This window comes from Colletotrichum lupini, chromosome 4, assembly GCF_023278565.1.
Source record: "Colletotrichum lupini chromosome 4, complete sequence".
NCBI lineage: Eukaryota > Fungi > Ascomycota > Sordariomycetes > Glomerellales > Glomerellaceae > Colletotrichum > Colletotrichum lupini.
Genome location: NC_064677.1, coordinates 5,558,838 through 5,585,474, shown reverse-complemented (window position 1 = coordinate 5,585,474; position 26,637 = coordinate 5,558,838). Strand labels below are relative to the sequence as shown.

At 51.0% G+C, this 26,637-nt stretch overlaps 9 protein-coding genes across 9 annotated transcripts, besides 1 other annotated feature; 3 read left to right on the top strand and 6 right to left on the bottom strand.

The window, feature by feature from the left end:
- Positions 1 to 2,750: 2,750 nt before the first annotated feature.
- Positions 2,751 to 4,487, top strand: CLUP02_08750 (phytoene desaturase; the record flags this gene model as incomplete). The annotated part of the gene is made up of 1 exon (XM_049287732.1): positions 2,751 to 4,487. The coding sequence occupies one exon, from the start codon at positions 2,751 to 2,753 to the stop codon at positions 4,485 to 4,487; it is 1,737 nt and encodes a 578-aa protein (XP_049144875.1).
- A 766-nt stretch (positions 4,488 to 5,253) lies between these two features.
- CLUP02_08749 (uncharacterized protein) lies at positions 5,254 to 5,520 on the top strand (the record flags this gene model as incomplete). The annotated part of the gene is made up of 1 exon (XM_049287731.1): positions 5,254 to 5,520. One exon carries the CDS (start codon positions 5,254 to 5,256, stop codon positions 5,518 to 5,520), a length of 267 nt encoding a protein of 88 aa, XP_049144874.1.
- Positions 5,521 to 7,342: 1,822 nt separating this feature from the next.
- Positions 7,343 to 7,978, bottom strand: CLUP02_08748 (uncharacterized protein; the record flags this gene model as incomplete). Its single annotated transcript, XM_049287730.1, has 3 exons — positions 7,343 to 7,424; positions 7,609 to 7,730; positions 7,892 to 7,978. The coding sequence occupies 3 exons, from the start codon at positions 7,976 to 7,978 to the stop codon at positions 7,343 to 7,345; spliced, it is 291 nt and encodes a 96-aa protein (XP_049144873.1).
- A 392-nt stretch (positions 7,979 to 8,370) lies between these two features.
- CLUP02_08747 (uncharacterized protein) lies at positions 8,371 to 8,894 on the bottom strand (the record flags this gene model as incomplete). Its single annotated transcript, XM_049287729.1, has 3 exons — positions 8,371 to 8,432; positions 8,517 to 8,722; positions 8,800 to 8,894. The coding sequence occupies 3 exons, from the start codon at positions 8,892 to 8,894 to the stop codon at positions 8,371 to 8,373; spliced, it is 363 nt and encodes a 120-aa protein (XP_049144872.1).
- Positions 8,895 to 10,622: 1,728 nt separating this feature from the next.
- CLUP02_08746 (uncharacterized protein) lies at positions 10,623 to 13,401 on the bottom strand (the record flags this gene model as incomplete). The annotated part of the gene is made up of 5 exons (XM_049287728.1): positions 10,623 to 12,291; positions 12,346 to 12,775; positions 12,841 to 12,881; positions 12,940 to 13,150; positions 13,365 to 13,401. 5 exons carry the CDS (start codon positions 13,399 to 13,401, stop codon positions 10,623 to 10,625), a joined length of 2,388 nt encoding a protein of 795 aa, XP_049144871.1.
- A 3,485-nt stretch (positions 13,402 to 16,886) lies between these two features.
- CLUP02_08745 (uncharacterized protein) lies at positions 16,887 to 17,264 on the bottom strand (the record flags this gene model as incomplete). The annotated part of the gene is made up of 1 exon (XM_049287727.1): positions 16,887 to 17,264. A coding segment is annotated over one exon (378 nt), but the record flags the coding sequence as incomplete, so codon positions are not given.
- Positions 17,265 to 17,973: 709 nt separating this feature from the next.
- Positions 17,974 to 18,054: a sequence feature (Short protein (CLUP02_08744, UQC83250.1) was converted to a misc_feature.).
- A 1,290-nt stretch (positions 18,055 to 19,344) lies between these two features.
- On the top strand, positions 19,345 to 20,439 carry CLUP02_08743 (uncharacterized protein; the record flags this gene model as incomplete). The annotated part of the gene is made up of 2 exons (XM_049287726.1): positions 19,345 to 19,564; positions 20,330 to 20,439. 2 exons carry the CDS (start codon positions 19,345 to 19,347, stop codon positions 20,437 to 20,439), a joined length of 330 nt encoding a protein of 109 aa, XP_049144869.1.
- A 201-nt stretch (positions 20,440 to 20,640) lies between these two features.
- CLUP02_08742 (uncharacterized protein) lies at positions 20,641 to 21,102 on the bottom strand (the record flags this gene model as incomplete). The annotated part of the gene is made up of 3 exons (XM_049287725.1): positions 20,641 to 20,770; positions 20,793 to 20,926; positions 20,983 to 21,102. The coding sequence occupies 3 exons, from the start codon at positions 21,100 to 21,102 to the stop codon at positions 20,641 to 20,643; spliced, it is 384 nt and encodes a 127-aa protein (XP_049144868.1).
- Positions 21,103 to 24,160: 3,058 nt separating this feature from the next.
- Positions 24,161 to 26,619, bottom strand: CLUP02_08741 (uncharacterized protein; the record flags this gene model as incomplete). Its single annotated transcript, XM_049287724.1, has 5 exons — positions 24,161 to 24,239; positions 24,730 to 24,766; positions 24,987 to 25,270; positions 25,378 to 25,483; positions 25,731 to 26,619. 5 exons carry the CDS (start codon positions 26,617 to 26,619, stop codon positions 24,161 to 24,163), a joined length of 1,395 nt encoding a protein of 464 aa, XP_049144867.1.
- Positions 26,620 to 26,637: the final 18 nt, after the last annotated feature.

The following is a 26,637-nucleotide window of genomic DNA, read 5'->3' as shown; positions in this document are numbered from 1 at the left end:
CTTTTTTATACTATTTTATAGATTTATACCTTAATTATTAAGGGCTCCCTAACTACATTAGCTAAAAGTACGAAGTTTAGTAAGGCTAATTATCCTTATTTTAAAGCGTATTAATATTTTCGTTTTCGTTTAAAATGGTATATACGTAATAAGCTTTAACTAGAAGTTATTTTACTTAGTAAACTATAAAGTAGTATTATATAAGTTAAGTAAAAATTAAAAAACTTTAGAATTAATTTTAAAATATTAAATAGCTTCGTAATTATAAGTAATATTAAGGATAAAAAAGAATTATAAATATAATTATAGTTTATTTTAAACTATTTACTAACGAGAATACTCGTTTTTATTTTTATAATATATTAAGTTATTTATTATTATAAGCTTTATTTTCTTATTAAACTATTATAATCTCGTCTTTTTTATTGTTTTTATTCTTTTTAACTTTTTTCTTAGCCTTTACCTCCTTCTTAACGATCTTCTTTTTTTATTTAATTAATAATTCCTCCTTAATTTTTATTATTAGCTTAATATTAATACTTATTAAAAGCCGTGTTTTCGGAATATTTTTATACGTCATTTTACTTAAAGTTTTAGTTATAATTAGCTTTATACGACCTTTTCCCTTTTTTATTAATTAAAGTTTAATAACTAATAACTTAATTTTAGTTTAAAAAATAATAAAAAGTTAGTAATTTTTTTTATATAAGATCGTAGTTTTAAAAAAAAATCTTTTTAAATTTATAGCTTTATACGCTACTTTATAATACTTTAAAATATTATAAAGATTTTTTATATTAATTAAAAATATTATTTATTTTATTAAAAGAATTTATTAATTTATTATAAAATATAAAATAATAAATCGTATTATATCTTAATATAAAGTAAACGTTAAGAAGCGATTAAACTAAACTTCTTTAATAACCTTCTTAATAACTTATATATTAATATAAGTCGTTATTTAGAAATTATTAAGTTCGTTTTTAAAAAAGAATACGTTATATAATATAATAGAAATATTAATTATTAATAATTATTTTAGCTCCTTTTTTATTTATTAAATACTTCGTTCCCGCTCTTTTAAGTTTATAAAAAGAGATTTTATTAATATTAAAGTTTATATATTTATACGTTTTTATTATATAAAAAGAGTAGAGCTTATATAAGTATTATTATTAACTAGTCGTTTTAAAATAGCTTTATAAAGAGGTATTATAAAGTTAATTAGTTTAATAACGTTTTATATAAAAATTAGAAGTTATTATAAATTTATATTATAATATTTATAAGCGAGCTATTAGTTTAATAACTTAAGTAAAGAGTAGTTTTTATTTATAAGAAGGTAAAAAGTAGTAGTTACTTCTATAATAAAGTTATAAAAAGAAAAAAAACTTTTATATTAAAGTACGATATTACGCAATTTTATATACTATTATATAGTTTAATATATTATAAAATTAAAATATTTTTTAAACTATAAATCTCTATAACCCCTATTTATAGGTTATTATACTAATCTAGACCCTATTTTAGGTAGTAGGGTAATTATAAAATACGATTTCTACTTTAATATATAAAAAAAGTGTTTTAGCAAAGTGCCTCTTGCAGTCTGCCGTACTAGGGGTTAATAGACGGATAGTAAGCGGGCGCGGATCTAGTGGTTTTTTAGCCAGGTGGGAGAGGAGACACTAAATGCTTTCCTGACAATACTACCTAAGAGATGTATCCGTAGAGAGAGATGCGGCCATGTGTCAAACGTGGTGAGAAGGGGTGAGTAAGACAAGGCGGGATGGATGCTAGGTGCCGTTTTGCCTTTCAGACGAGAACAATTTCACAGAGCCTGTTGGAGGCTGAATTTTGGAACACATGAATTGTTTGGGGGCCGGACAGATGAATGAGAGCCAAGGTGATTCATCACCAACGTCTAATTGATGAAAAATGCCCACTTCGACTTATACACTTCACGGCAAATGGCAAGTTGGAAGACTAAAATGCTACAAATGTCCGAGTCCGCGAGCTTGGCTCTATACTCTGCTCCATCTAAAGCAGTAGCCGATGAAGCGGGACAACAACGATCGCGATCTGCGAATACGATATCAAATGTCTCAACAACCGTTTTGTTTGGTTGTACCTGTAGCTAAAGCACCGTATCAGCCTGTCACCCTGTTTGTGCATGAGCTCTCTCATGCGGCACGCCCCTTGCTTTCGCACGCCTTATGCTACCCCAAGCCAGTGGCAGCTCACCTCAGCAAGGAACACAAAGATTGGGGTGAAGTTTGTGCGCCATCCCGCCCGTCCTGTCTCTTCAACGTTCGTAAGCCAGGAGCTTCCTCCGAAGTCGAGGTGTCATCACTCTCTCAATTCTCAACCCCGAACCGGCCGGTGCGGAGCTCATCCTCGTGCGATTTCATTCCCACCCCCTGCACCTGCCGCTCCGTTGCTTTTGTGGATCCCATGGCATGCGAGGGACAATTGGCAGTCGCCGTCTCTCTTCACATGCTTACTGGAATGGTAGGATAATTAGTCTAGTATGAATGTTAATCAACTTCCCTTGCGTCAATCTTTCATCTTGCTGTTCAAGTTCTCTCATTGTCTTGTGAGCTGGTGATAATCTCCTGGGGGCACTTGATAATCCCAGCTATACTACCTCACGACAATCTCACAAGCATTACTTATCGCCTTACATCCAGTGCAGCCATCTATCTCATCTCACATATCTAGTAGAGAACCCATCACATAATATAGCAATGCCTCAACTCGGGGAAAAGCCCAAGAAGGCAATCATCGTCGGCGCAGGCGCCGGCGGCGTAGCCCTCGCCGCCCGCCTCGCAAAGGCAGGCTTCTCCGTCACCGTCCTCGAAAAGAACTCCTTCACCGGCGGCCGCTGCTCCCTCATGCACCACGAAGGCCACCGCTTCGACCAAGGTCCGTCCCTCTTCCTCCTCCCCCAGCTTTTCCACGAGACCTTCCGGGACCTGGACACGACCATGGCCGACGCGGGCGTCGACCTGCTGCGCTGCGAGACGAACTACAACATTTGGTTCCACGACGGCGAACTCTTCAAGCACTCGTCCGACCTCGCCGCCATGAAGACGCAGATCGAGCGCTGGGAGGGCAAAGACGGCTTCGAGCGGTATCTCAAGTGGCTCCGCGAGGCCCACACGCACTACGAGATCTCTGTAAAGGACGTGCTGCACCGGAATTTCGGCAAGTTTCTGGATCTCGCGAGGCCCGGGTTCGTCAGGCACGTCGTGAACCTGCACCCGCTAGAGAGCATCTGGAGCCGCGCGAGCAGGTATTTCTGGACCGAGAGGCTGCGGAGGGTGTTTACCTTCGCCGTCATGTACATGGGCATGTCGCCCTTCGACGCGCCCGCGACGTATTCTCTGCTCCAGTACACCGAGTTCGCCGAGGGCATCTGGTACCCCCGCGGCGGCTTCCACCAGGTCGTGGCGGCGCTGGTGCGCATCGGCGAGCGGCTGGGCGTCGACTACCGCCTCAACACGCCCGTATCCCGCGTCCTGACAGACGGCCAGAAGGCGACGGGCGTGGAGCTCGAGTCCGGCGAGTCCCTTACGGCAGACGTCGTCATCGTCAACGCCGACCTCGTCTACGCCTACGGCAACCTCCTCCCCAAGACCCCGACCATCACCGACTACACAAAGTCTCTCCGCAAGAGGGAGGCCAGCTGCAGCTCCATATCCTTTTACTGGTGCATGGACCGCAAGATCCCCGAGCTGTCCGTCCACAACATCTTCCTCGCCGAGGAGTACCAGGAGTCCTTTGACGCCATCTTCAAGCGCCACTCCCTCCCCACCCAGCCCAGCTTCTACGTCAACGTGCCTAGCAGGATCGACCCCTCCGCGGCGCCCGAGGGAAAGGACACTGTCATCGTCCTCGTGCCCGTCGGCCACCTCCAGGAGTCAAAGGGCGACGGGCCGGGGCTGACGTCCGACCCGAAGCACTGGGACGACATCGTCGCTCGCGCCCGCGCCGCCGTCGTGGAGATTGTGAGCGCAAGGACGGGCTGCGCGCCCCTGACTGATTCCATTACACATGAGATTGTCAACACGCCCTTGACGTGGGAAGAGAAGTTCAACCTCGACAAGGGTGCTATCTTGGGTTTGACGCATGGCATCTTCAACGTTCTTGCTTTCCGCCCGCGTACGCGCGCAGAGGGTTTGGAGAACGCATACTTCGTCGGCGCAAGCACTCACCCTGGTACCGGCGTGCCGATTGTCATGGCTGGCGCCAAGATCACGGCTGAGCAGATTCTCGACGATCGGGGATTGGAAGTACCCTGGGCCCGGGGCTTCGACGGTATTCTGAAGCCCCAAAGCCTGTCACCAGGGAACAAGAAGCTGGATAACGTACGGTACGGATTCCACTTCGGATCCGAGGAAGTTGCTGTCTTGTCTGTCGGACTGGTTTTGGCGTTGATTTACTTTATCTTCTGGCCTACCGTACAACCATGGGTTTGCTAAGTTTGTCATGTAAGCTATGAAAGGCACGATTTGTACTCGGGAGCATCTTTTTGGTCAAAATAGACACCTCACTTCAAAAACTCAATGGTATATTTCTGTTCTGGTAGAGCCACGCTCGCTCGAGTAATGCCCCTCAATGACGTTTATTCGCAAGTCCAGTCGCACGGGTGGCACCTCGGAACCATCCAGTTCATGGGAGCCTTGAGATCGTGATCTTTGGCTGGGTTAAATGGTAGGAGACAGCATACTATCGCCCTTAGATAACGAAATCAAAGATGGCGAACATGGAGGCTGGTGGTTTCATCTACCTAATTGGCCGAGTGGATAAGAAGGACGCATCGCACGGCTGGCTGAAATGAGAGGCCACTCGATGAACCGCGTTTATAGCCCATCTTGTGTGTGTGTGTGTGTGTGTGTGGGCAGCGGGATTCCCGCGGCTGCCAAAGTCCTTGTAAGCCCTGGTTATGAGGCAGCGACGATGCTCAGAAACATTCTTTTTAGTAAGGTAGCACTCGCCTTCCTCTATCACAGCCCGCAAGGTAGTCTTTTCGGAATATGCCCAGGACGATACTCAGAGCTAAGTCGTATTGTCCCCCTTCACACCGGCCCCAGTGAGACTTATTTGACTGCCTGCGCTGATATCAAAACTACGTCAGGGCGAGCTCGAACCGAACAGTCGAAGGCACAAGCGAAGGCACAAGCGACGGCAGTCCTTGGCATTCTCCTCGAAAGGTCCCTGGTGTTTTGAGCCTGTCATAGATCTGCCATGCCTTTTAGAGCCACGGGCCGCCCTGGATCCTACCCGTTTCTACTACAGGCTTTGCACTTCCACGCCTGGGCTCCTGGTGCCATCAGGACTGGCGTCAGTGCCAAGGGAATCAGCTTTGAGCTACGACGAACACAATCAATGGAAGAAAGCAGCATTCAAAGGCTTGGAGGAGCATCGAAACTCTCTGGGAGTGCCATTATGCAGCAGAAGATCTTCACCAACATCGCTTACGACCCCGAGATGACGGACCGTGGGACGGCGTGAAAATGGATAGATGAGTGCGCCCGCCCAAGAAGTCACTCAGGTGCGAAGTGGGCTGGCTTAGCAGGCTGGTCCTTCCGTGGCGCCATAAATGATTCCTAGATATATGGATGCGTTCTCGCCTTGTTGCAAGATTGGATCTCTCGACAGTCTGCCGGAAGAGAAGGTGATTGCCTCAGCGGCATCATCCATACAAGGTGCCCCTGAGTCCTATACCCCGCGATTCTAGAGAAAAAAAGCTGGATTATACACAGAAAGGAGAAGCCCAACAATCGACCAGTTGCGCGAGACCACCGTCGGATCAACCAGTCACGTAGCCCTAGTGATCTTCGTGAATGGCGTACTTGAACAGCTCATGTAGCCGAGGTCACTTGGTACGTAAGATCGCGGTATCGGGGTAGGTGACAAGTTGTCGCGTAGAGACTCATTCTTATAAAAGCAACCAAATGAATTGTTAGAGGATCAAGAATCCAAATATGCCCAAACATGGTCCACGAGCATGCAAGTGTCAGAGAAACGAAAGACTGATTGATTCTGTCTAGAGGCATGTTCTCGATACCGGTGATAGCCAAGGCCAGCTCTGACTATTCCATAGCTTGTTTGCCGCTCCGCTCTACACCCTTCGTGTCACTACGCGGCACTTCGGGCAGTATATAAAGGCTCGAATGCACGTGGAATACCAAAGTGAGTCTACAACCATCGTCGTATTGGTATGATATCCCGCGATTTCTTTCACGTCGACGTCAGACCCAGGGTCTCATCAACAAGCTGCCATTCTGCCGCGAAGCAACAGGGTGTCCACCTTTATGACTATCACCGTGACCATGTCCAAGGCAGGCTTACTCGGCCCCTTGGATCCTCTCAGCCAGACCGCAGTATGCCTGTCTTATATGCGTTTGAGGTTGTCCCAAAGTCCGTACCCATGCAGGTGGCTGGCGGCGGAACTGCGACCTTGAGTCGACAGCTGCAGGTACATATAGAAAGGCTGAGAGGCACCAAGAGGATCTTGCTCATAGCTGTATCCAAACACATCATCCTAGTCCTCTTGTTGTAATGTGAGGTTTCGACTTATGCCGAGATCCCAGGGTTACTCATGGCTGGCGGACATACTCTCTCCGATGATGAGAACCCGGCTATATTAGCGAGTCTCGATGACTTTCTGGCGTCATCGTCCCTCATGCATTGTGGAAAGGGGATACTCTCTTGCGCCGTCGATCTTTGTGTTGAGGGCCATGGACGTCCCAAGTGACCTAATAAGCAACTCTTCTCAGGCGACAAGGTCTGAAGCTCTGCATTCATACCAAAGCTCACCAGCATTGACCCAATATCGTGTTCAATGAAAGCCATTCCGGCGTCTTCTCGTTCTCTCCCAAGGGTCCAGTAACATGGCGACGAGTATTGGCAAGCATTGAAAACCGGACCACGCCGAGGCGGCAGTCTATGCTCCGCAGTTGCTGAGCATAAGGGGAGTAGGAGGAATGACATGCATGCCACAGATGGACGCGTCTGAGGAACTAGATAACACCAATATGCGAGGTGACTGCCCATGTCGACGCGGTGCCACGCAAGGCGAGTTGTACACTTTCACCTCCAGCACCGTCGCATCACCATAGGATCTCAGCGGATCTCTAACACCTCCCTACGTGGTACGGAAACTACACTGTGACTTGATAGATGTTTCATTGATCGTTATGAAAACCAGCCAAATGGCGTTTCCCTCTTCTTGCTACAACGCACAGAAGAGCCTCTCGCGACCCGCAGCATTCAGCCGCACTCTCGCATCTTTGCTCCATGTTTCTCTTCCTCATACGAAAGTTGCTCTCTCTCATCTCTGACCGCCCCTCGCCTGTGCCGCCGCATCGCGATTGATAGCCTCTTCCCCAAGGACCTTACTCGCAGCCATGAACCTATTTTCAAACCTCCGTCAGCAAAACGAAACTCATCGCCTCCAAAAGCATCCAGAACCCAATCCGAGCCATGCGCGATGCCTGTCCTGGCATCATATACGTACGGCAATACTGCGACGGTAAGACAGAAGCAGTGAAACTGGAAAACATATGTGACGAAGGCGGAGGGAAGAGAACAACTCACATGCCGCCATGCCACGCCCCCAAACCCCGCATACTCTCAGCCTGCACGCTCGTCATACGAACCAGGTTCTCCGTATCGGAAAGATTAGCAGACAGCTGCGCCAGCTGCGAATGAAGATGTGTCTGCGATACCGAGTCCAGTCAGCACGAAGAAATTCCATCCCGGAACCAATGCCCTCTCGGCCGAGCATCTCTTCGCCTCTCGCGAGCCCCTCTTCCTCTGCCCTTCGCGCCATCACATCTCACAGAGATAGAAACAAGCCCCATAAGGCAGGAGAACTCACCAGCTGCCGCGTCTTCATCGCGTTGCCGGAGCTAGACGCCATGGACGGCCTTGCCGTCTGACCCATGCTGATATTCCGTGACGCCATCTTTCTTTCGGCTTGTGTTTTGGCTGCTCGTCCTAGAAAACACGGGGTCAGCCAACAGTCCTTGAACTGCCCTCCTCACCAAATCGAGACCTCCGTTCCCGCCCATTCTCATTGCCACGGGAAAAGGTGAAGGGAAAGAACTCAAACTCAAAGTCCGCGATCGACTCTCTCATGCAGACGTCCTCACCACGAGTATCAATTGCAAAATACCACTCACCTCTTGCACCACGCGTCGTCAAATCCGAAACAAACAACCAGCAGAGCCTCAAACCCAAACCAGAAACCCCGTCAGGCAGGTACCTTAGCGAATAAGGTAGCCGCCAAGAAAAAAAAACAAAGGAGCGATAGTAGTAATCAACTCCTCTTCAGACGATTTCATGCAACCCCACTGCTTATTTCTCCCTTATGCTCTCTTTCGTCCAAACACTTGTCTTGTCTCGCGGCGGGAAGTTGGCTGTGGTGGTGATGGGTGGCGGAGAAGGATATCTTAACAGACGGCCGTTAATTCATGCCTCCTTCATAGTTCAAACATACACACGTCCCAAATGCTTGATTTTGTTTGGGGGGACGGGATGTCGTCGGACGACGGAGGTGGGGTCGGAGAGCAGGACCCTCCAAGTAGGCAGAAAGTAAACAAAAACCTCGACTTCTGATTCGCGGGTCTCTTCGTCATTGAGTTTCTTGCAGGCAGGTGCCAAACGCCAGCTGCCAGATGAGAATATGGTCCGTGCTCCAGCGCGCTGGCTTTTCCCATCACAGCGTCCCCAGCAGCAGCGCGATAAGATAAGGCAGGAGACAGACAATCTTGAATCAACACCCACGAATTGGAGACCTCACGCTCATTGAAGTGCACCTGCAAGGGCAAACACGGGAGGACAAAAAAAAAGTCTCGGGGTGGCTGTTCGCTTCCATGCATCTCTTCGCCAGGGCAGACTTTTGACTTTTTTTTTTTTTCCATGTCCCGGATCTTCGGCACGGCACATCCCTCGAGGGGGAGAAAAAACGCCCCCTTTGAGGTGCCCGGGAAAGAACCCCTCCATACCGAACATTCAAGCGTCGCTCCCTCGGTGAGCGGTGAGGGAGGGGGGACCTCCTGCCCGCCGTGGCAACAATCACATCATACCTATTACGAGGTAAAACTACCTGACGTGTATCATATCATACCATCAGATCATGTCGCGTGCAACCCTCCACCACAGAGGCACGCGTCACGTGTCAGCAACGCACTCTTTCTTTCCACGCTCCTTTGGTCTCCTCCTTCCCCCTCGGCTTCGGGGACGCGATGCCAGATGGTGGCTTTCGGCTGGCGCGTTCTGTTCCTACCAGTGCCCCTTCCCGGCCTTCCCCTCAGGTCAGCGACGACGGTCTTAGTTCTGAATCAACCAACATGCCAGCGTCTCATCAGTCGCGCCTGAACCTCAAGCCCGCCACAAGCCTCGGCCGGGGGCGACAGAACTCCTGGACGTAGACCTCCTCAACTTACTGCTTACTGCTTACTGCTTTGCTTACCTTATACTCAACCCACCTCGTCTGAAAATGTTCAAGGGCCAAAGTATAATACACGCACCCCTGGTGGAGAATCTTTCTAGACATCACGTTTGTTTTCACGATGCCAAGTTTCGCACCTGTCTGGCTTCCATTGCGTTCAATTGAACTTCCCTAAAGGGGCTGCCTACTTGCCCGCCCCCTAAACTTTTACATCCATACACACACCTCACCCCTTTCCTCCTCATCCCCATGGGTTGCGCCCGTCATCGCCCTTCTCTCATCATCGGGAAACTAAAAATTATGGAAAGCCAAAATCCCTTATCAAGAGAGGCTTCAGTCTGAGCATGTCCCCCAATCGTTGTTTGCTGCCATGCAATGATATTGCCCATCTTTGTATTGCCGGTTCAAAAACCACCTCCGGCTCCTCCCCCTGTCTATGCTCGTTACTTGTAATCCCCTCGACGTACCTAGCCTTGGCTGTGCCTTGGCTGCAAAAAGAAATATTTTTCGTAAAGGACAGACACAAAAGAAAAGGAAATTGCCTGAGAAGGGGCGTTTCGTTTTATACACATCCAACTTCTCGCTTTCGCCCAAGATGACTCGAGGATGGTCAGATCTCACGTCCCATCTTTTTGTCTTTGATCCGGGCCTTGGTGCGAGTTACAAGTCCGAAGCCATCGGGTTGCCGGGACGTCATCTGCTATCCAACCTCCAATGCTGGTCTCCCTTTGGTCAGCGGGAACATCGATGTCGTCCACGCCAATGCCTGCTGCTATTACCAGAAGTCGAAGGGAATTGGCCCCCATCGTCACAATGCCGTATGTACTGGACTTGCGTCCGATTGATGAGAAATGAGAAAAGTCGTCGAATTAACTATGTGTTGTGCCGCGAATGAAAGACCGATTCCTGTCTAATCGTTTCGTGTCGTCATCGTGTTGCCGCGCATCGATATGTGAGGAACTCCGGCGGAGTGACCTCTTGAGACCAACGGAATGCGATAGCAAGCCTGGGTCTATGAGTATGTAGAAGGATAGAGACGTAGTCGTCGAGTTCGTTTCGGATCGCAATCGGGCCAAGTAAGCTGATGTCGTTCCATATCGCTGGCCGTGACATCGTCAATGCCGTAGAGCGATCAAAGCAGCCTCGTGAGTGATGTTTACCGGACTCCTATAGCCGGTCTCGGCCCGAGACTGCTTTGGCTGCTGTGGGCTGAAGGCTCGGTGTCATTCTGTGATTCACCACTGCCCGCGCTGGCGCTCGCACTACCAGTCAGACTTCTCATGTTCTTCTGTTTAGGTGGAGGAACAAGACCGCTCACCCCGATATGTTGCTCAACCTGCTGTGGCGCGACTGCGTTACCATGGCCGGGAGGGTATCGGGGCACCGGCTGACGCATACCGTCAGGAGGAGACGGACGACCGTTCATCGGAGGGCCGTGATATCCATTGGGCGGCGACGGTCGGCCGCTGCCGCCCCGGATCGACGGACTGTAGGGGTTTCCGGGAGACTGGCTAGCTCGTCGCGGAAAGGCTCCGTTCATGCCCATGGCCATGGGGCCTCCGCCCATTTGCATCTCGTCCAGACGTGAGGCCGTCAGCGAGTTTGCTCTCGAGCCTGCCTGCATCGTACCTCTGTCAACGGCACCGTATCGATTCGATGAGTAGGAAAAGAGGGGGTCGTCTAGGATGTTCTCATTCGCAGCAGGGATACTAGCAATCTGGCTGGAACGATTGCGTCCAAAATTGGGGCGGAATCGGGATGATCTGGCGGGCGGTGCTCCTCCGGCATCGTAAATCTCGTTCTTGTGGTACTGAGCACGGGTGGGCGGTGCTGCGGCTGCCGCCTTCCGGTTCTTCCGTGACGTAACGCTCATCATGTCAAAGTTATCGGGGTCGATCATCGGGGCCGGTGGTCCAGAGTTGGGGTCGAAGTAGTCGTCGTCGTCATCCTCCTCGTCGAAAACCTGAGCGCTGTTGCGCATGGGGTGCGGGCCTCGCCTTGGGGGAGGACCTCTCGATCTCATTCGCATCTCCCTCTCTCTCAGTGCCAGCTCTCTCTGACGCAACTCCATCTCACGCTCGCGAATAGCCAACTCGGAACCCTCAAGGCCATAGCTGTAACCAGGTTCTCCACCTTCCGGAATATCATCATACATCATGAGATGTGAGAACTCCTCCAAATCGTTTCCCTCCATGGACCCGCGTCTCGAAGCAGCCCTAGATCCCGGAGGAGGCGGGCCACGAGGGAAGCCGTTGGGAGGGCCCCCGTTCATGGGGGGCCGACGCATACCGGGCGGTGGTCCTGGGCCCAAATTTGAGGAGTTGCGTGGGCGCGGTCCCCGGTTTGGTGGCATACCATTGCCATTCATCATGGGTCGGGCACCATTTGCTGATGACATCCTCGGGAGAGGTGACTGAGATGTGGGTGAGCCGGGAGGTGCCATTGTTACATCAATAGGCTTTGGCGGTTTCTGGCGGTTGACAATATTAAGGTTATGCAGAATAGCGTAAAGCGACTCGATGCGAGGAACAGGGACGTGAGCCTCTTTGGCCAATTTTATCGGTGAGCCCAGATACGTCTCAACTTCCATCGGTCGCTTTGCGATGTAGTCCTGCCACATGATGCTCTCGGGGTTCGTGGGCTTCGTCATTTCGTCAATGGTCTTTTGTTTGAAGTCGGGAGATAACTTGCAGCCGTGTGCGTCTGCCAAAGCAAGCAGCTCGTCGATTACGCCTGTCACCATATCCTTCACACCAACCTTCTCAAGCAATTGGGCGTGGCTTGCTGTCTCGAAAATGACGCTGGCGGGGTGGAAAGCAATAGGTCTGTCGTCAGGTCAGCAAGGCTACCAAACGGAATCTATTCATATGCAGGCTTACCCAATGACCCGCTCATACTGCTGCTGACGGATGTTCTGGGAAACTTTGCAGTCGACCTGGGCCGTGTTCAACGTCATCGCCAATGCCTCGGCCATATCGCTCTGGATCGCGCCGGGAATGTTATCATTTTTGCAGGAGGGTCCAACCCAGACTTCTGTTGAGCCCTTGTGTTCGAATTCGCTCTGGCCCAGTTGGGAGAGTTCGGCATTGGAAACCAGCGAAAGCACAACGTTGGTGGGGAATCGTTCCTCAATAGCGGCTTCGACACCGAGAGTATGCGTCGTGTTAACGAGAATGCACGTGTGTTGAGGGGTGACGACGGCGTCAATGACGGCGGCGAGGTCGTAAACGTCGGGGAGAGCCTTGATGCAAAGGATCACATAATCAAATGGGCCACCGCCGTGTGCGGCTTCTTCGGGAACGCGTACAACTGCGGGTTTAGACTGTCAGCAATCTTTACATTCCTCTGCCGACCATGGTGCATTGGGAACTTACCGTGTCGCGGCTTAAATCTTTCGTTGCCAAATATGGGAGACCTGCAAATGTTTGATTAGACGCGCGCCCGCAGGTCGCAGGAGAGAATAGGCGACGTACTTGAAGGATATGCCGTATTGCGCAACGTGATCGAATCCCGACTTCCACACCAGTGTAACGTCGCAAGCATTCGTCGCTTGTAATCTCCATGATAGAAAGGCAGAAACTGGATTCCCTCCCACTACACAGGTTTTCATTAGCTCGCTGTCGTCGGCCATGCTGAATTGCGGTCGACACGATGCAAGAGCACCGGTCCCTGTATTGACGAGTACTGTGTATATTAAGAAGGAAAAAAAAGAGAGGGGAAGAAAAACGAGTGTGGTCTGTGATGGGAAAGGTGTAGTATGGAGGAGAAAAGCCGGGCTGACGGATAGAGATAAAGGAACACAAAATTCCGATCCACACCGTCGCACTGATGCAAGAAGAAGCAATTACTGGAGCGAGCGGGCGGGAAGACTGGAAGCCAGGAAAGAAATGGGACGCACCTGAGAGGATCTTGAGCCGGGGCGTCATGGGTGCCATGATGGGCCCAATTGTGGATTAGCTGGTGGGCTGGGCCAAGTGGTCGCCTGTTGTACCCTCTGTACACCTCTTTTTCGCGACAACGCAGACGGCTTTTTGGGCCTTGTACAACGACGGCGAATGGAACAGCAACCAGCGTGTGGCTTCGTTCAATCGTCGATTGGAGTCGAACTAGGTGTAGCGACCTGTGTATCGCACAAACGGAAGTGGTGGATTGTTCCTATCCTGATTCCCGTGTTCCAAAACCCCCTACTAGGCGTAGGCGACAGCAGGTCGGCAGGTGGGCGCGTCTGTGGGTGCGTCGGGCGTCAGACCCATTCGACGCTGGCAAGTGTATCGGGGCGTGGATTTGGAGCGACGTGGAAATGAAGCGATTCGGCGACGGGTCGTCAGTCTCTCTTGGTTCTGGTAGCCTAGTGGCGCAGGATCGAAAACCAAGGCTTCTCTCGATGCAGCAGAATTAACGAACGTGTCGCCTGTAGTGGCTAGTCGAAGTCGGGGGCGGCTGGTCGAGCTGAAGTGGGCTAACTGAATGGGCCCTTGGAAACGGCGAGACGATGCAACAACAAGAACAGCTGGCTTGGAGCACGGTCAAGAGGATGATGCGAGGTCGATTGATACTTGTCGACAGCTTGCGGCAAAGGTGAATGTGTGGGTGTGAATGTGCAAGCAACTTTCTGTCTATGTAACGAATGGATTGGCTGCCCCGAGGTGGTGTCGTGTTTCGAAGACTTGCCGGTCTTGGTTCTTTGGGGAGGACAGCGAACGGACGGGGGGGGCGTGATCGTCGAAAGGAGATGACGAGATTTAGGATTACAAGAAAGAAAAGGAGACGGGATAGGTAGGATTGAGCTCTGTCTGTCGTTCTTTTCGTAGGACAAACACGGTCTCTCGCTCGGTGCGAAAAAACAACGAGGATATGGAGGGAAGAGGTAAGGTAGAGAGGGTAGAGAGGTTTGGAGAATTGGGACGGGATGATAGAAGGAGGGTGAGTGAGCCAGAGGTGGTGGAGAGAGCGGCAATGGCTGGAGGAGGCGTCTAAAAGTAAAGCAGGAGAGGCAGGTACCAAGGAACACGCGAGGTACCTCGGGCTGTGCGGGAGGTGTGTAAGAAGCGTGGTGTGTTTCGGGCAAAGACACCTCTGCGGATGCCAGCCAGGGAAGTCACGACTAGGTAAAAGGGAGGTAGGGGTGGGTTGTAGGGAGGGACGGTGACAGAGTTGGGATGATGGGATGAGGAGAGAGCCACGCGGTGCCAGCAGGAGCAGAGGGAAAGGAAGAAAAAAAAAAAGTCTCCAGTGTGGCCGTGCCGTGCGTACGACGTATCTTAGGTACGGAAGTACGTGGGTGAATTTGGGGAGGAGATGGAGGATGAGGTGGGCGGCGTCTGCGGAAGGCAGGAGAAGGACGGAAGGGACAGGGGGGTTCAGGGAGGACGGGCGTGGACCGTGGATGTAGGCGCCGGCGATGAGAGGATTGTGTCTTAATTACCTTACGGTAGGTACCTTAGGCACAGATGCTTGACAAACTACCTTACCAAAGTACTTTGCTTCTAATTGACTGGCGTCCAATTCGGTAAACGTAGACAAATTCACTGAGACAGATCCATACACACAGCTAGCTATCTTAGCAAAAAGAAGGAGAGAGAAACAGACTGAACGAGAGAAAAAGCGCAGGACAAACTCTAGGAAGAGGGCACGGAGAGTGAGATGGCGACAAAAAATATTGACATTTCTGGGCGTGTGTCTCAGAGCGGATTGAAAAGAGAAATAGGACAGGCCGGGATGGGCGAGTTCCTCACTCTACCGGTCCAGTCTCCAAGCAGTCACTTCACAGACAGACTCCCGGTCAGGCACCAGTTCACCGTTCTAAACGTGGACGGATGGGAGAAACTGGAGACGGGGAGAACGGATGGAATGGAATGGTATGGCAATCGGATCGAAAGTGGGTTGCGATTGGGATGGACTGGACTGGACTAAACTGACTGGGACCTGGCGCATATTGGATTGGGGCAGCATGGTAGGCACTTCTCTCTCTCAAATCCCAATGCCTGTCATCTCTGCTGCCATGGACTGACTACCTAGTACGCCGTTGTCTGCCTCCATCTCTTGCTGCCATGGTGGCGTTGTCACAGATAGGATCATGAGTTTCCCGTACCTAGTCCCAGGCTTGTGCTGTGCGTCTATCGACAAATGCATAGCTCGGAGAAAGTTCGAGGGAAACGTGAAGGAGAAAGAATTGCCAATGGTTTCCCGTATGTTTGATTTTCCCTTGCCAACGTTTATTCTCTTGCAGTAAGACCAATGAAGATGTAGGTACTTTGGGTAGATGCCTCACCTCTCCTCCTAGCGGTACAGATACTGCGTACGCTGTACAGCATCCCACCAAAAGTCGGTACCCATCCGATAGTTGAATACGTACCGACCCGGGCAGATAGTACATGCCTACCCTACGTACGCAGTATGTAGGTGCACTGAGGTGGCCCCGTTTGGTTCTTTTCTCCTCCCCGGGAACTCGGGAGGCATTTTGTGTCCCCATAGGTTGGACAGTCCACCTCCTTGCAGCTTTCGTACAGAGGCCCCTTCCCTGTACCAAAATCTCCGATTACAGAGTGTCCTAGACTCCTAGGTACTACTGCGTGGTAGGCACTTGGGTTAGGTCTTTGCAGGTACCCAGGCATCAAGGAACCCATAACCCCGGGCGAACATCCACACATTGTAACGATTTCCCAAGGAACATCTCATAGCGCTATCTACTCCTTGGCGGTCCAAGTACCCATGAGTAACGACACCGCCGGCGAGTGCGCGCGGGATCTTCCACTACTAGCTTGGGGGCCTACGTGGTTGTGAGTTGTTGACTGGATCGGGCATGTCTCCTCCCCTGTTTGGTCACTCTTGTATCCGTAGTCAGACTAGGCTGGATTGGATCAGAAGCAACAAGAAAATAAAGGGCTTATGAAATTTGCACAGGGCGATAAGGAATGGTTCAACCCCATCCAAATCCGACGGGCCGAATGTCACCAACTGGATCAGTAAGTGAGGCCCGAGGGGGAAGGAAAGCAGATTGAGAAGAATGTGTGCCCGAGAGAAGGCAGAGCCATCAATTGGGACTCAATGGCTCATTTAAAGCAATCGAGATTCAAGCCAGTATTCGAGGGGGACATGAATACGAAAAAGATACTCCTCCGTATGGTCTGCGTACTTTCGTACTTGTAGTCCCTGCTGTCAAGCCTGGCAGGGCAAGCTACAAGGAGCTAATCTGACAAGCCACAAGGCGTCTTTGGTTGCTGGATTCCATTTTCTGTGATGCAATGCAGAAGCAAGGCCTTGCAGCGCAAGAGCCGGGCAAACAGGGCGGACGAGTCGGAAGTTGGGATGGCCGTGAAGAAAGAAAAGAAATGTCCAAGCACAACGCTGCTGTACTGCGTAAGGTAGCCTGTATTTGTACGCTCCAGCTTGGTAAGGGTACGGCAGACAACGGCAGCCCTCAGACTACTGCAGCTAAGTCAGTAGAAAAATGCAACAAGGCACCCCATTCCAACTCGTTAGCAAACGAGGGAACAGACACTGGGGATCTGTAAGCAACGAGATACAGTAGACCAGCAGCGTTAAACATCCCACCTCTGCTGGCCACCAGGGGATGGATGTTAGCTCGGTGCCCGAGCGTTGGTAGTAGGGCCCGCCTGGCAGATGTTGGACGCCATCCCGCCGGTCTTCCTCTGCCACCTCTGTACTGTGTATGCGTGGTTGTGCATGTCGTGGCGTGGCTTCCGCAACTCTTCTGACTATCCTGCAGGTCGCAGGCCGGACGTCCGAGCCAGAACAACGCAACGCCTAACCACTGCAAAAACGGGGTTCGCCGTATGTCCTATCCGTATAGAGTTGAGAAGGGGATGGCATCCACCCGCCCTGTTCGCAGTACGGCTTGATACCCGCAGATCTGAGGCACTCACGTACTGTAGTCTGTCTTTCCCCGGCAAGGTCAGCAATCGCTTCTTTCTTTGGGAAGTGAAGAAAAAAATGGACAGAACCCGCAGACTTGCGTGTTGAGGCATGGCCAATAGCTGTCAACAGCGTCTGCCAATGCGACACTACATCATGCCTCTGCGTTCGCGTCGCGGCCACTGGCGTGCTCACTGCTCAGGGGTTGGGCAGAGGGGCCGTATTCTGGTATTCCAACGTGGGGCAGAACAAAGGTATACGACGCAGTCAACGCACTCTCAGAACGCGAGAACACGTCAAAACCATCCTTCTCCTGTGGCTGTGTCGGACCTAGCGTGGGACCGTGAGCCCGCAACCTTCTGGTTGGATTCTTTGAGGTGGGGAGGGGAGGGCGAGGGTCTACGCAGTGCGATACGGACTTGGCAAACTGTTGATCTCCGTAAGCAAGTACATACATAGACAGATGACAGACGGATTGACAGGCCAGACAGTTTGGGCCTATCCCATGTGGGAGATTATAGGTTGACGTGTTGAAGGGGATAACGTATCCCCAGAAGGCAGCCGAGCTCAAAGTCTCGGGCGAGTACTTTGCTGGCGGCTTGCAAGTTTTCTTGACGCAGATACTTCCCACGTCAATCGGCGGGCGGGACGGAACCGTTGAGAAGACCTGGCGGGCCCGGCGGGATCCGGGTCTCCGTGGGAAACCGATACATCGGGAAAGACAGCACCAAGGTGGAAAAGCCAAAGGGCAACCCTGAATGCCTAAGCTTGTGTCAATTTCACAGACAGAAGAACGGTGTCTCGGACCACCTTTCTCTTGGTTTTCTTCTCCTTTGCGAATTGAGTTTGCTTGGCAAGAGAAAATTCCTCTTCCTGATGTGGGACGGTCAATCAGGCAGCGACAGAGAACAAGAGAGAGCTGCGTACAGTGGACAGAAGACCCCGAACAGATTGAAATAAGGTGATAGGAATCTAGATGATGGTTGAGCTTGTGCCGAACTTCTATGCTTGCAGAAGAACAATAGAAGGCATTGGAAGTGCCTACTGTATCAAATGGAATACCCCCGCCTCGAGAAAGGTACCTAGGTACGAATACCTTGCGTGAAGACACTTGCTCAGATCTGTTCCTTCCAGAATGGAAGACGAATCCACTCCTCAATCAACCTGAAGTGTCTGAGAGAACAGATGAACTGGGAAGGCAGCTGTTCGGTCAGGTGCACCCCAAGGTTTCATGGTACCTTGGACGAGGAAGCAAGTCAGAAGTCCAACGAACATGATGGAGGTGGCTCTTTCCGTCCGAACCATGGCAAGACGTTGCCAATGAATCGTCTTGTTTCGTGTCTCCTTCCCTATGACCAACTGAACACTATCGGGCAGTTGCGACGAGTGTTCCAGCCATTGGGGCTTCCTCGCACCTATTGCCTTACGGTACAGTAAGGGAGGTAGGCTGAAGCAGTGTTCCTTCCTTACCTTACTCAAGGACATTAAAAACGGACCGACGAACCTCCTTCATCTCCCTGTGTACGGGGTTAGGTACGGACGAACAGCATTGCGACCAAAACGGTGCCATCCAACGTCTACTGTGTATGGGCTATCCGTCATCTTATGCACGGTCCAATGCCTACCGTTCCAACATTCACAATCCTATCCCATCCCCCAGTGCCCACAGGCAGCTCATCATCGGTCATCCACATGCCAGTCAATGGCCAGCTCGGATTCCTCACGGCAACAACTTACCAATGTCAACACATATGATTCAGCAAGAATAGCAGAGACCGCTGATGCGTAGCTAGCTCGGTAATTATGGCACGAATTCTCGAATCTGTTCGCATCATGGCTCAATTGGGTCACGCACGAAACAGGTGTTTCCTCCCCAACTCCTTCTTTCTGCCCATCGGCCGGACCTTCGGACGCGCTGCCATGATCTATCGACGGGAGTGCCTTTCTAACCTGGTTGGCAAGCCGCAAGCACGACCTGTCCCACTCTTTCGATCGCCTCTGCCATGGTTTTCCCTCTTTTGCATGAGACGACGGCCGAAGCCAGCCAGGAGGACCACAGATGCCCGCCTGCTTGCGACCCTACCGGCATAGACTGGTGGACCGAAATCCCCATCTCCAAAGACTCCAATTCCCCATCCTGCCTGGCGGTGCCTGTTGTTGGCGTCCCATTCCTTGCACAGTCCCACTCGACCGCCAAGACTACCAACGGGATGCACAACAAAGGTGGATATCATAGGTCCTGGAAACACCGCCAAAGGCCTTCGACGGCATTTATCCCGGTTGGCAGACCACAGTTACACAACGCCATAACGCCAGGAATACAATCGAGATGAAGACACATCCCAGAGTGGACAGTCCAGTATTATTGTCGAGCACATGACGATCTATCAACATTCGACACCGGCCTTTCTCGTCCACTTACATTCCAAACGCCATCAACGCCAACTTAATACACACGGAGGCCATGCCGTTGCTCGGATACCAGACCCGAAGTTATGGATGAAGAATTTAGATCCGCTTGCCTCCGCCTGAGGTGCTAATTATGAGCCATGCGACAGGAGAACCGGATACAGATATCAGAGAAGCAGCTTCATCATCCTGCGGCGCGTACCGGCTATGAGTTTTGGGCAGACACAATACAAATTATTACAAAGCAGTCTTCCAAGCGAAGGATCGCTTAACAGATTTGCATCCTACTGCTGCTCCGGCCCATAATCAGAATTCGGTTGCACCAGCATTGTTGGATCTTCGATCGCCCATCGTTCCATCCCAATTGCAATGCCCATGGCCCATTGCACTTAGGCTCCGCTCCACTTGCAAGTCAAAAGTGGCGCCCCAAATCGGTATGCCGCACCCCAAGCAAAAAGATACTCCATCAACGATCCCCTAGGCTCTCCCACATTCCCACAACCGCTGTTTATTTCGAACATGATGAGCACAAACTACATCACCAGCCTCAGTGCTAACAATTATGACTTGTCTCTGTAGGCTCCGCATGCGCTTCTCTCGTGTCGATGCCGCCAAGACCTGGTAAACACCATCAGGGCGCAATAGGAGTCGTACAAGGTACCATGCATCCCGTTGTCGCTCTGCCTTGATACGGACCATGTTGCAATGCAGCAGCAATAATGTCCCATGGCGCCCCCACTGTTATCTATGTATCTTCGGGCCTTGCGATCGCATATCAACAGAACACGCTCGGAGAACGGAGGCACAGCAGAAGTCGCATCGGAGTCTAGAGGCTGGAAAGACTGCCAAGCAAGGGTGAGGCGTTTCCACGAATATCGATATACGCGTGTTTATGGCTGCTCGCTGCGTCCTTCGGGTAGCAACCGCACCACCATGTACGGATACAGGTTGTCGGCGACAGCAAATAACTCAAGATACCAAAGAAAGGCGATCCGGAGCCCCGGCAAAACATGAACTAGGCTGCCCCATTTGTCAATCATACCCCTGGCTGTCGGCGTGCCTGGCGAGCCCGGCCGCGGGATTGCAAATCAAATGTCTTTTGAAGCTCCCCTGCATGCGCTCCGGACGACTTCCCAGGCCTGACGAATTTGTGAAGATGGCCTTTGCCCGTTTCCTCTTTCAGGGGGGTCATCAATAGGATGGCAATTGTCATAGATACAATATACGGATACCTCGCGACCAAAAGGCCCAAGGACACCTCGGAAAGGAGAGCAGGCTGACATGCAGGCATTCTGCGGCCCCAAAGCAACATCAGAATTCGGTTGTTTTCCCGGCCATGTGTGCTGCTGCATCTCAACCTTGGAAGGGAAATTAGCAAGAGACCATCCAAGATGCCAAGTTGTGGTGCAGTGCTTGAAAAGGTGTGCCGCGCATCCCTGCACCCGAGTCGCCTTAGCATCAAAGTTAGACACAGCTTGATATGCCCCCCGGGACTGCTGGTCGCCATCCTGGCCTGCTCTCCACTGGCACCTGGCTTCGCCGCTAGGCTAGGGAAAGCCCTCCGTGGTCCCAGGCTTTTAGCAGCAATCCTTCAGCCGTCCTGGTCTTGTCATCAGCAATTCGTCATATTGGCAGCCGTCAAATCATCGTCTGTGCCACCTCCCTCTCCTTCTTGACTCGGGCGGCTCGATTTTTGGAGAGACAGACAGGACGCTAGCCAGGGCTAGTCGTTCATGAGCTCCGCGAGGGAAATACTTTTCTCTCGGAGTGTATACTCTTCAGCTGTCTCGGCCCTTGCAAACTTTTTCAACGCCGCACCGCACCCCGACTTGTCTTTTCGATTGCTCTCGAAATCTTTGGCATACCAATCGTCTTATCCTTGATGCTTTGGAGCTGGCAGTGCGGCCGACTCATATCTCAAGCCTCGAAGCCCAGAACACCGTTGTTTCCCCCACTTCTCCCGGGAGAAACCCGCTCCCAAGGGCACGCGAACTCGTTTTGCTGAGAGCTACCTTGCCCCCTGGCCAATCTCTATTAAAAAGTTGACCTTGTTGATGGATGACGCACCGAATGCTACTCACGGACACTGGACGTAACCTCTTAGGGCGACAGGCCGCGCCACAATCATGGATCCCCGTCTATATTAGATGCCCTCCTAACGCTCATCCCAAAGACCCAGAAACGGGCGGCTTCTTCGGGGACAACGCCACGAGCTGCCTAGCCAAGACACGGTCTCGCGCGTTCAATGCAACCGACAGCCATTATCAAATCCGCCAGCGCTGGCCGTTGGATGCCTTTAATGCCCAGGGCCGTTCCTCAGTTCGCAGGAGCGGCAACGGCAAAGAAAAAGCAAGACATCGCGAAAGGAAATCGAGGCTGAGAGTCAGCATTTTGTCTGCAGCCAGCCGTTCACACATTTCGGCAATACGAGTACGCGCTTGGATTCCTTGGCGGCAGCGTTCCGTCCCTCTCACAACGCACTTCATCATTGCAATACTGGACAAAACCATCTGCACCACGGCCTCAAGTCGAGTGTGCTGCTCAGCTGAGATTTCTATGGATCGATCTTTACATGATGACAGTCAATGATTAGAGGCAGACAGGCCAGAGATGAGCGTTGACTCGTCGTTATTGGCTACTTGTCGCCTCAATTAACAACCCTTGTCACAAAATTGGCGGGACACTGATCGACCACCGCTTGCGCCGAACGGAACACCAGGCTTGCCCTCAACAGCGCATACTTGCATCGTTTGTGTTGGCATACGGTGCCTGCAGCGAGTAAACCCAGCAAGCATTATGGAATCAACTTTGGTACCGCGTTGACATGAATATTTTGGCCGGCGCTTTCTAACTTAACTCTCGCTCCTCATCTCCAACCTCCTACACATCAATCTTGACCCAGTTACAAGACCGTATGCGCTCTGTATTCCCTCGAGCGCCGACACACTGGCCATTCGCCCGGATCGAGAGGAGACTACACAAGTGCCGGCGAATAACTCAAACCTAGTACCCAAAGACTCAGTAGAACCAAGTAGTGCCCGAATCGTCGGCTTGACTGGATGTAAGAAAGGAGATCTTCGATGTGGATCAGCAAATGGCACAACCGTTGTGCCTGCGGATACCAGTCAACAAGCCACCGAATGGCGCATGGCATCCCTGCTCGGGCTCTCTTTATTAGTGAGGTGACTTTGACCTGTCAAAAATGCTTGCCTATCGTTCTCCTTTCACTAACGTATCGTGGCTGTGCTGTGCCTGCATGCCGAACCCTCCAAAGTTGGCGACGGCATCAGCTCGCTTCCTCATATGGCAATCTGGCTTTCGGTTCAGGAGCTACTGGTGTGGCGAACACCCCTCAAATGTCTATGGCTTTTCTGGGGTAAGAACGAAACGCGTCCCGTGAAATCCTTTGACTTGTGACAGAAGTATTGTCGTCAATCTGTGGTTTCCAATGAGACGGTCCAGATCCCAGACCGAAGGGCGGTCCAAATTCTCCGGTCCTGGCGGGGACCTTGCTGTGAACTGGGGGTTGTTGTCGACGTTGCAGTACCGCCCTGCCGTTACGCGAAAGAACCAATTTCGGGACCACGCTCAAACGACGGGTCGTCGTCCAAACCCTGCTCTCTATCTTTTGATGCACACGCTTTGCCTTTTTGGCGATTCTTGGGACGTTCAAATGAGTTCGGCCCCTCCAACGCGGCCACCCCCAGACTTTTGCCTACTGCATCCCAACTGCAACGAAGATCATTCAGCAAGGTCACGGATGTCCACTGATCCGGCTCGTTGCGATATTGGCTTCATTGGCTGTCGTTTGTCGCGAGACCTGCGGCTCAAGATTCGACTACTGGCGGTATGGCACTTTGATGTCTGCTGGTTGGACCGAGAGACTTATAGCAGCAGCCTTCTCATCTGCAACTTTGCCGCCTCGTACTCCAAGCATGCAGCGAAGCACCATCTGCTCCTCCACAGCGATGACAATCCGAATACGCTGATGTGAAATTGCCAGGACCAAGTTGACGATCCCACGTACCGTGGAACGCCCGATGTTGGTCCAAGAGAACGAGGCCCTGGACTTGCCACGCCCGCATCTCAGGCACCTCACTTGGCCGCCGGTACATCATACTCGCCAATGAGATACTAACAGCAAAGTGCCGGACCAGAGCTACGGCCGCTCTCCTTCAGCTTCAGGGTTTGTAGGGCTCAGGATCAAATCCTCCGATTCGACTGCCTACGGCCAGCTACTTCTGTGCCGTGCTTGAATGCGAACAGCTGACGACTTCTTGTGTTGGAACCTGAATCAAGATGTCTTCTCGAAAGGGTGAATTGCTCTTTGGGAACTCGTGGCGTGGTGCTATCCCGGGAAGGTGCAGAGTCGAGAACCCGGTCTTGTCTGCCGTATGAAAGGAAGATAAGTCAGACGACCGAGTCTTTGCGGATGCCTGCCTTGGTGAGCTCGCCTTGAGGCTTGGCGTGGATGGAATTTCGTCGAAGACTACTGTGAGAAAGCCTTGGTTTTGGCTACATGTGGTCTTGCTTTCTGGCCAGGTAGGATCTCAGTGCACCTTGTAGGTTGAGGTCAGACATCAAAGAAGGGAGAGAAGTCTTGTAGTCGGTGGAATGCCTGGTTGTTCCTGTTGCGTTACCTTGGTCAGTCTTTTTTGCGATGAGCCCCAGCCCCGGCGTCTATTGCCTTCTTAATTGCGTCCTCTTTCGATACCCCGGATACCTGATCCTCAGACTTCTTTTCGCAGGCGCTCTACAATCAATGTTGTTATTGACTTGAACGATTTGAGGTGCCAATTTCCGCAATACACATGACTGTCATGTCCGTTGTGATGTGTCCAAGTTCTGGAAAAACTGAGGAAAGCTAATGGCTTTATCTCATCAAATACTTTGTAGGATTGATACACATACATACATGTAGATACTTTGTAAGAGGGAGTCATAGATCTTACATCAACCTAACCTTCTCTTATACTCACATGTGAGCCTCATCCCATTGAAATCGATCTCTTACGCCTGTCAAGCCGGAAAAAGACCATCACATATCTACCTGTGAAAAAGATGCAAATTGAGCAGATTTAGAGAAAGACTGAAGGCTTGAAACTGGTTTGTCAATGCAATCTATACTCCTGGTTGATGGGATAATGCTAAAAGATGCATATATTTGCTTACCAATACTTGTTATGCTCACCTCGGTGATTAACAACGTTCCTAGTTAGCTTCCCATTTCGCCTACGCCCTTCTGAAGATGTTCCTGCACGACACTGTATCGTGTTTGTGCCGCCAGTTTGAACGTGAGACATTGTAAGCTTGAGAGGCCGCGAAAGCTCCCCTGGAAGAGATGCTCCCGCCAAGCTGCTCAGGCTCTGACTGTCGATTCCCGAAAAGGTCGAGACGAGGCCGAATCCCTTGCCCAGGGGCTCCGAGTGACGCATGGAAGATAGTCCCAGGATGATGACTATCAAGAATGACTGGATGGCAAGCACCAGATATAGCCCAGGTGATTTCCGTAACGTTGGTCTGTTATAGAATATGATCTGCTCGGCTTGATGGACTCTGTACTTGACTCGGACGTCTTTGTACGGTACCTTGGTCTCATTTTTCAACTCCGAGGGCATAGAACTCACATTGAACTCTTCCGAGTTGAAAGGCCCCCGAGCCTTTCATGACTGCGTTCCTTGACCACAGCATCGCAGCGACCGATGTGGCCATATATGGCTGCATCCAACGGGACTGAATGCCTCTATTACATGTTTTGTTGTTTCCGCAGAATGGGCCTAGCATTTCTATTAAGGGGGGCATGTACCAAGACCCAGTGCGAGATATGTGAATGTAAATGGAAGTTGCTGAGGTCAAGCCAAAATTTCATCGTCGCAACGGCCGCTCAGCAGCTGAAAACGGCCTTGTGTGACTGATCAAGTTCCGTTGCATTGTTGCCGGTAGGTGTTGTACAGACAGACATGTTTGGAAATGGACTCACATTCCGGGTTGGTTGGTTCCAGTCCAATATACTGTATCGATTGATCCGAGTCAGATTTCCGGTTCGTGAGTGTGAGTGACCACCCGTTGAACATGTCTTTGGTATCGAAACCCCAGGCGTTTCTGTTCAGGAAATGAGACACGAAGTCGCTTTCGAATGTCTGTCGATCCGAGTCCATCATCTTATTGAAGGTGGCTACTGTCCCTGTCACCGGTGCAGTGATGGTCCATGATTCACCTATTGCGAGACGCTCCTGTATTGCGATCACATAAAATGCCTGGATAGTATCAAGCGCCGCGGCGCTTGTTACATTCAACAGTAAGATATTGTAGCCATATGTGCTCGGCAGTGTTGGAAAAGGTGGCTCAGAGCCATTTGAGCTGAGTTTTGTGGCTTCCCGAAAAGCCGTGGCTGCGTTGAGAAACCCAGAGACGCCGTTGAACGAAAGTATGCCAGGCGGCTGGAACATGCCATAATAGGTCTTATTGGAGATGTAGTCAAAGCTGTCGATCTCCATCTGACTCTCGCCACCAGTGAAGGTCTTGTACGCGACGCTGAGAGCAATTGGAAGAGCCAACATGAGGATGAGTGCCACTCTCCAAGACATACCAAGTCTCGAGGCAGTAGGCTTGTTGCGCAGAAGCCCGTCGTAGTTCTGGATAGTGGACTTGCCAAATCTGGCCTCTATGAGAATGAACAGGATCGGCGCGACGCTGCCTAAGCATAAACTCGTGATGCTGAGCAGGAATCCGACGACAATGAGCTGGTTGTTACCGACACCGAGATACCAAGAGATGGATTCATGGGAAACCACCAATATTCCTAAGGCGAGGTAGATGAAGGACAGTATAGCCATCCCTGGGTCCGAATAGTAGAATCTCTTCTTCATCGTTGGTTTGCCAAGCAG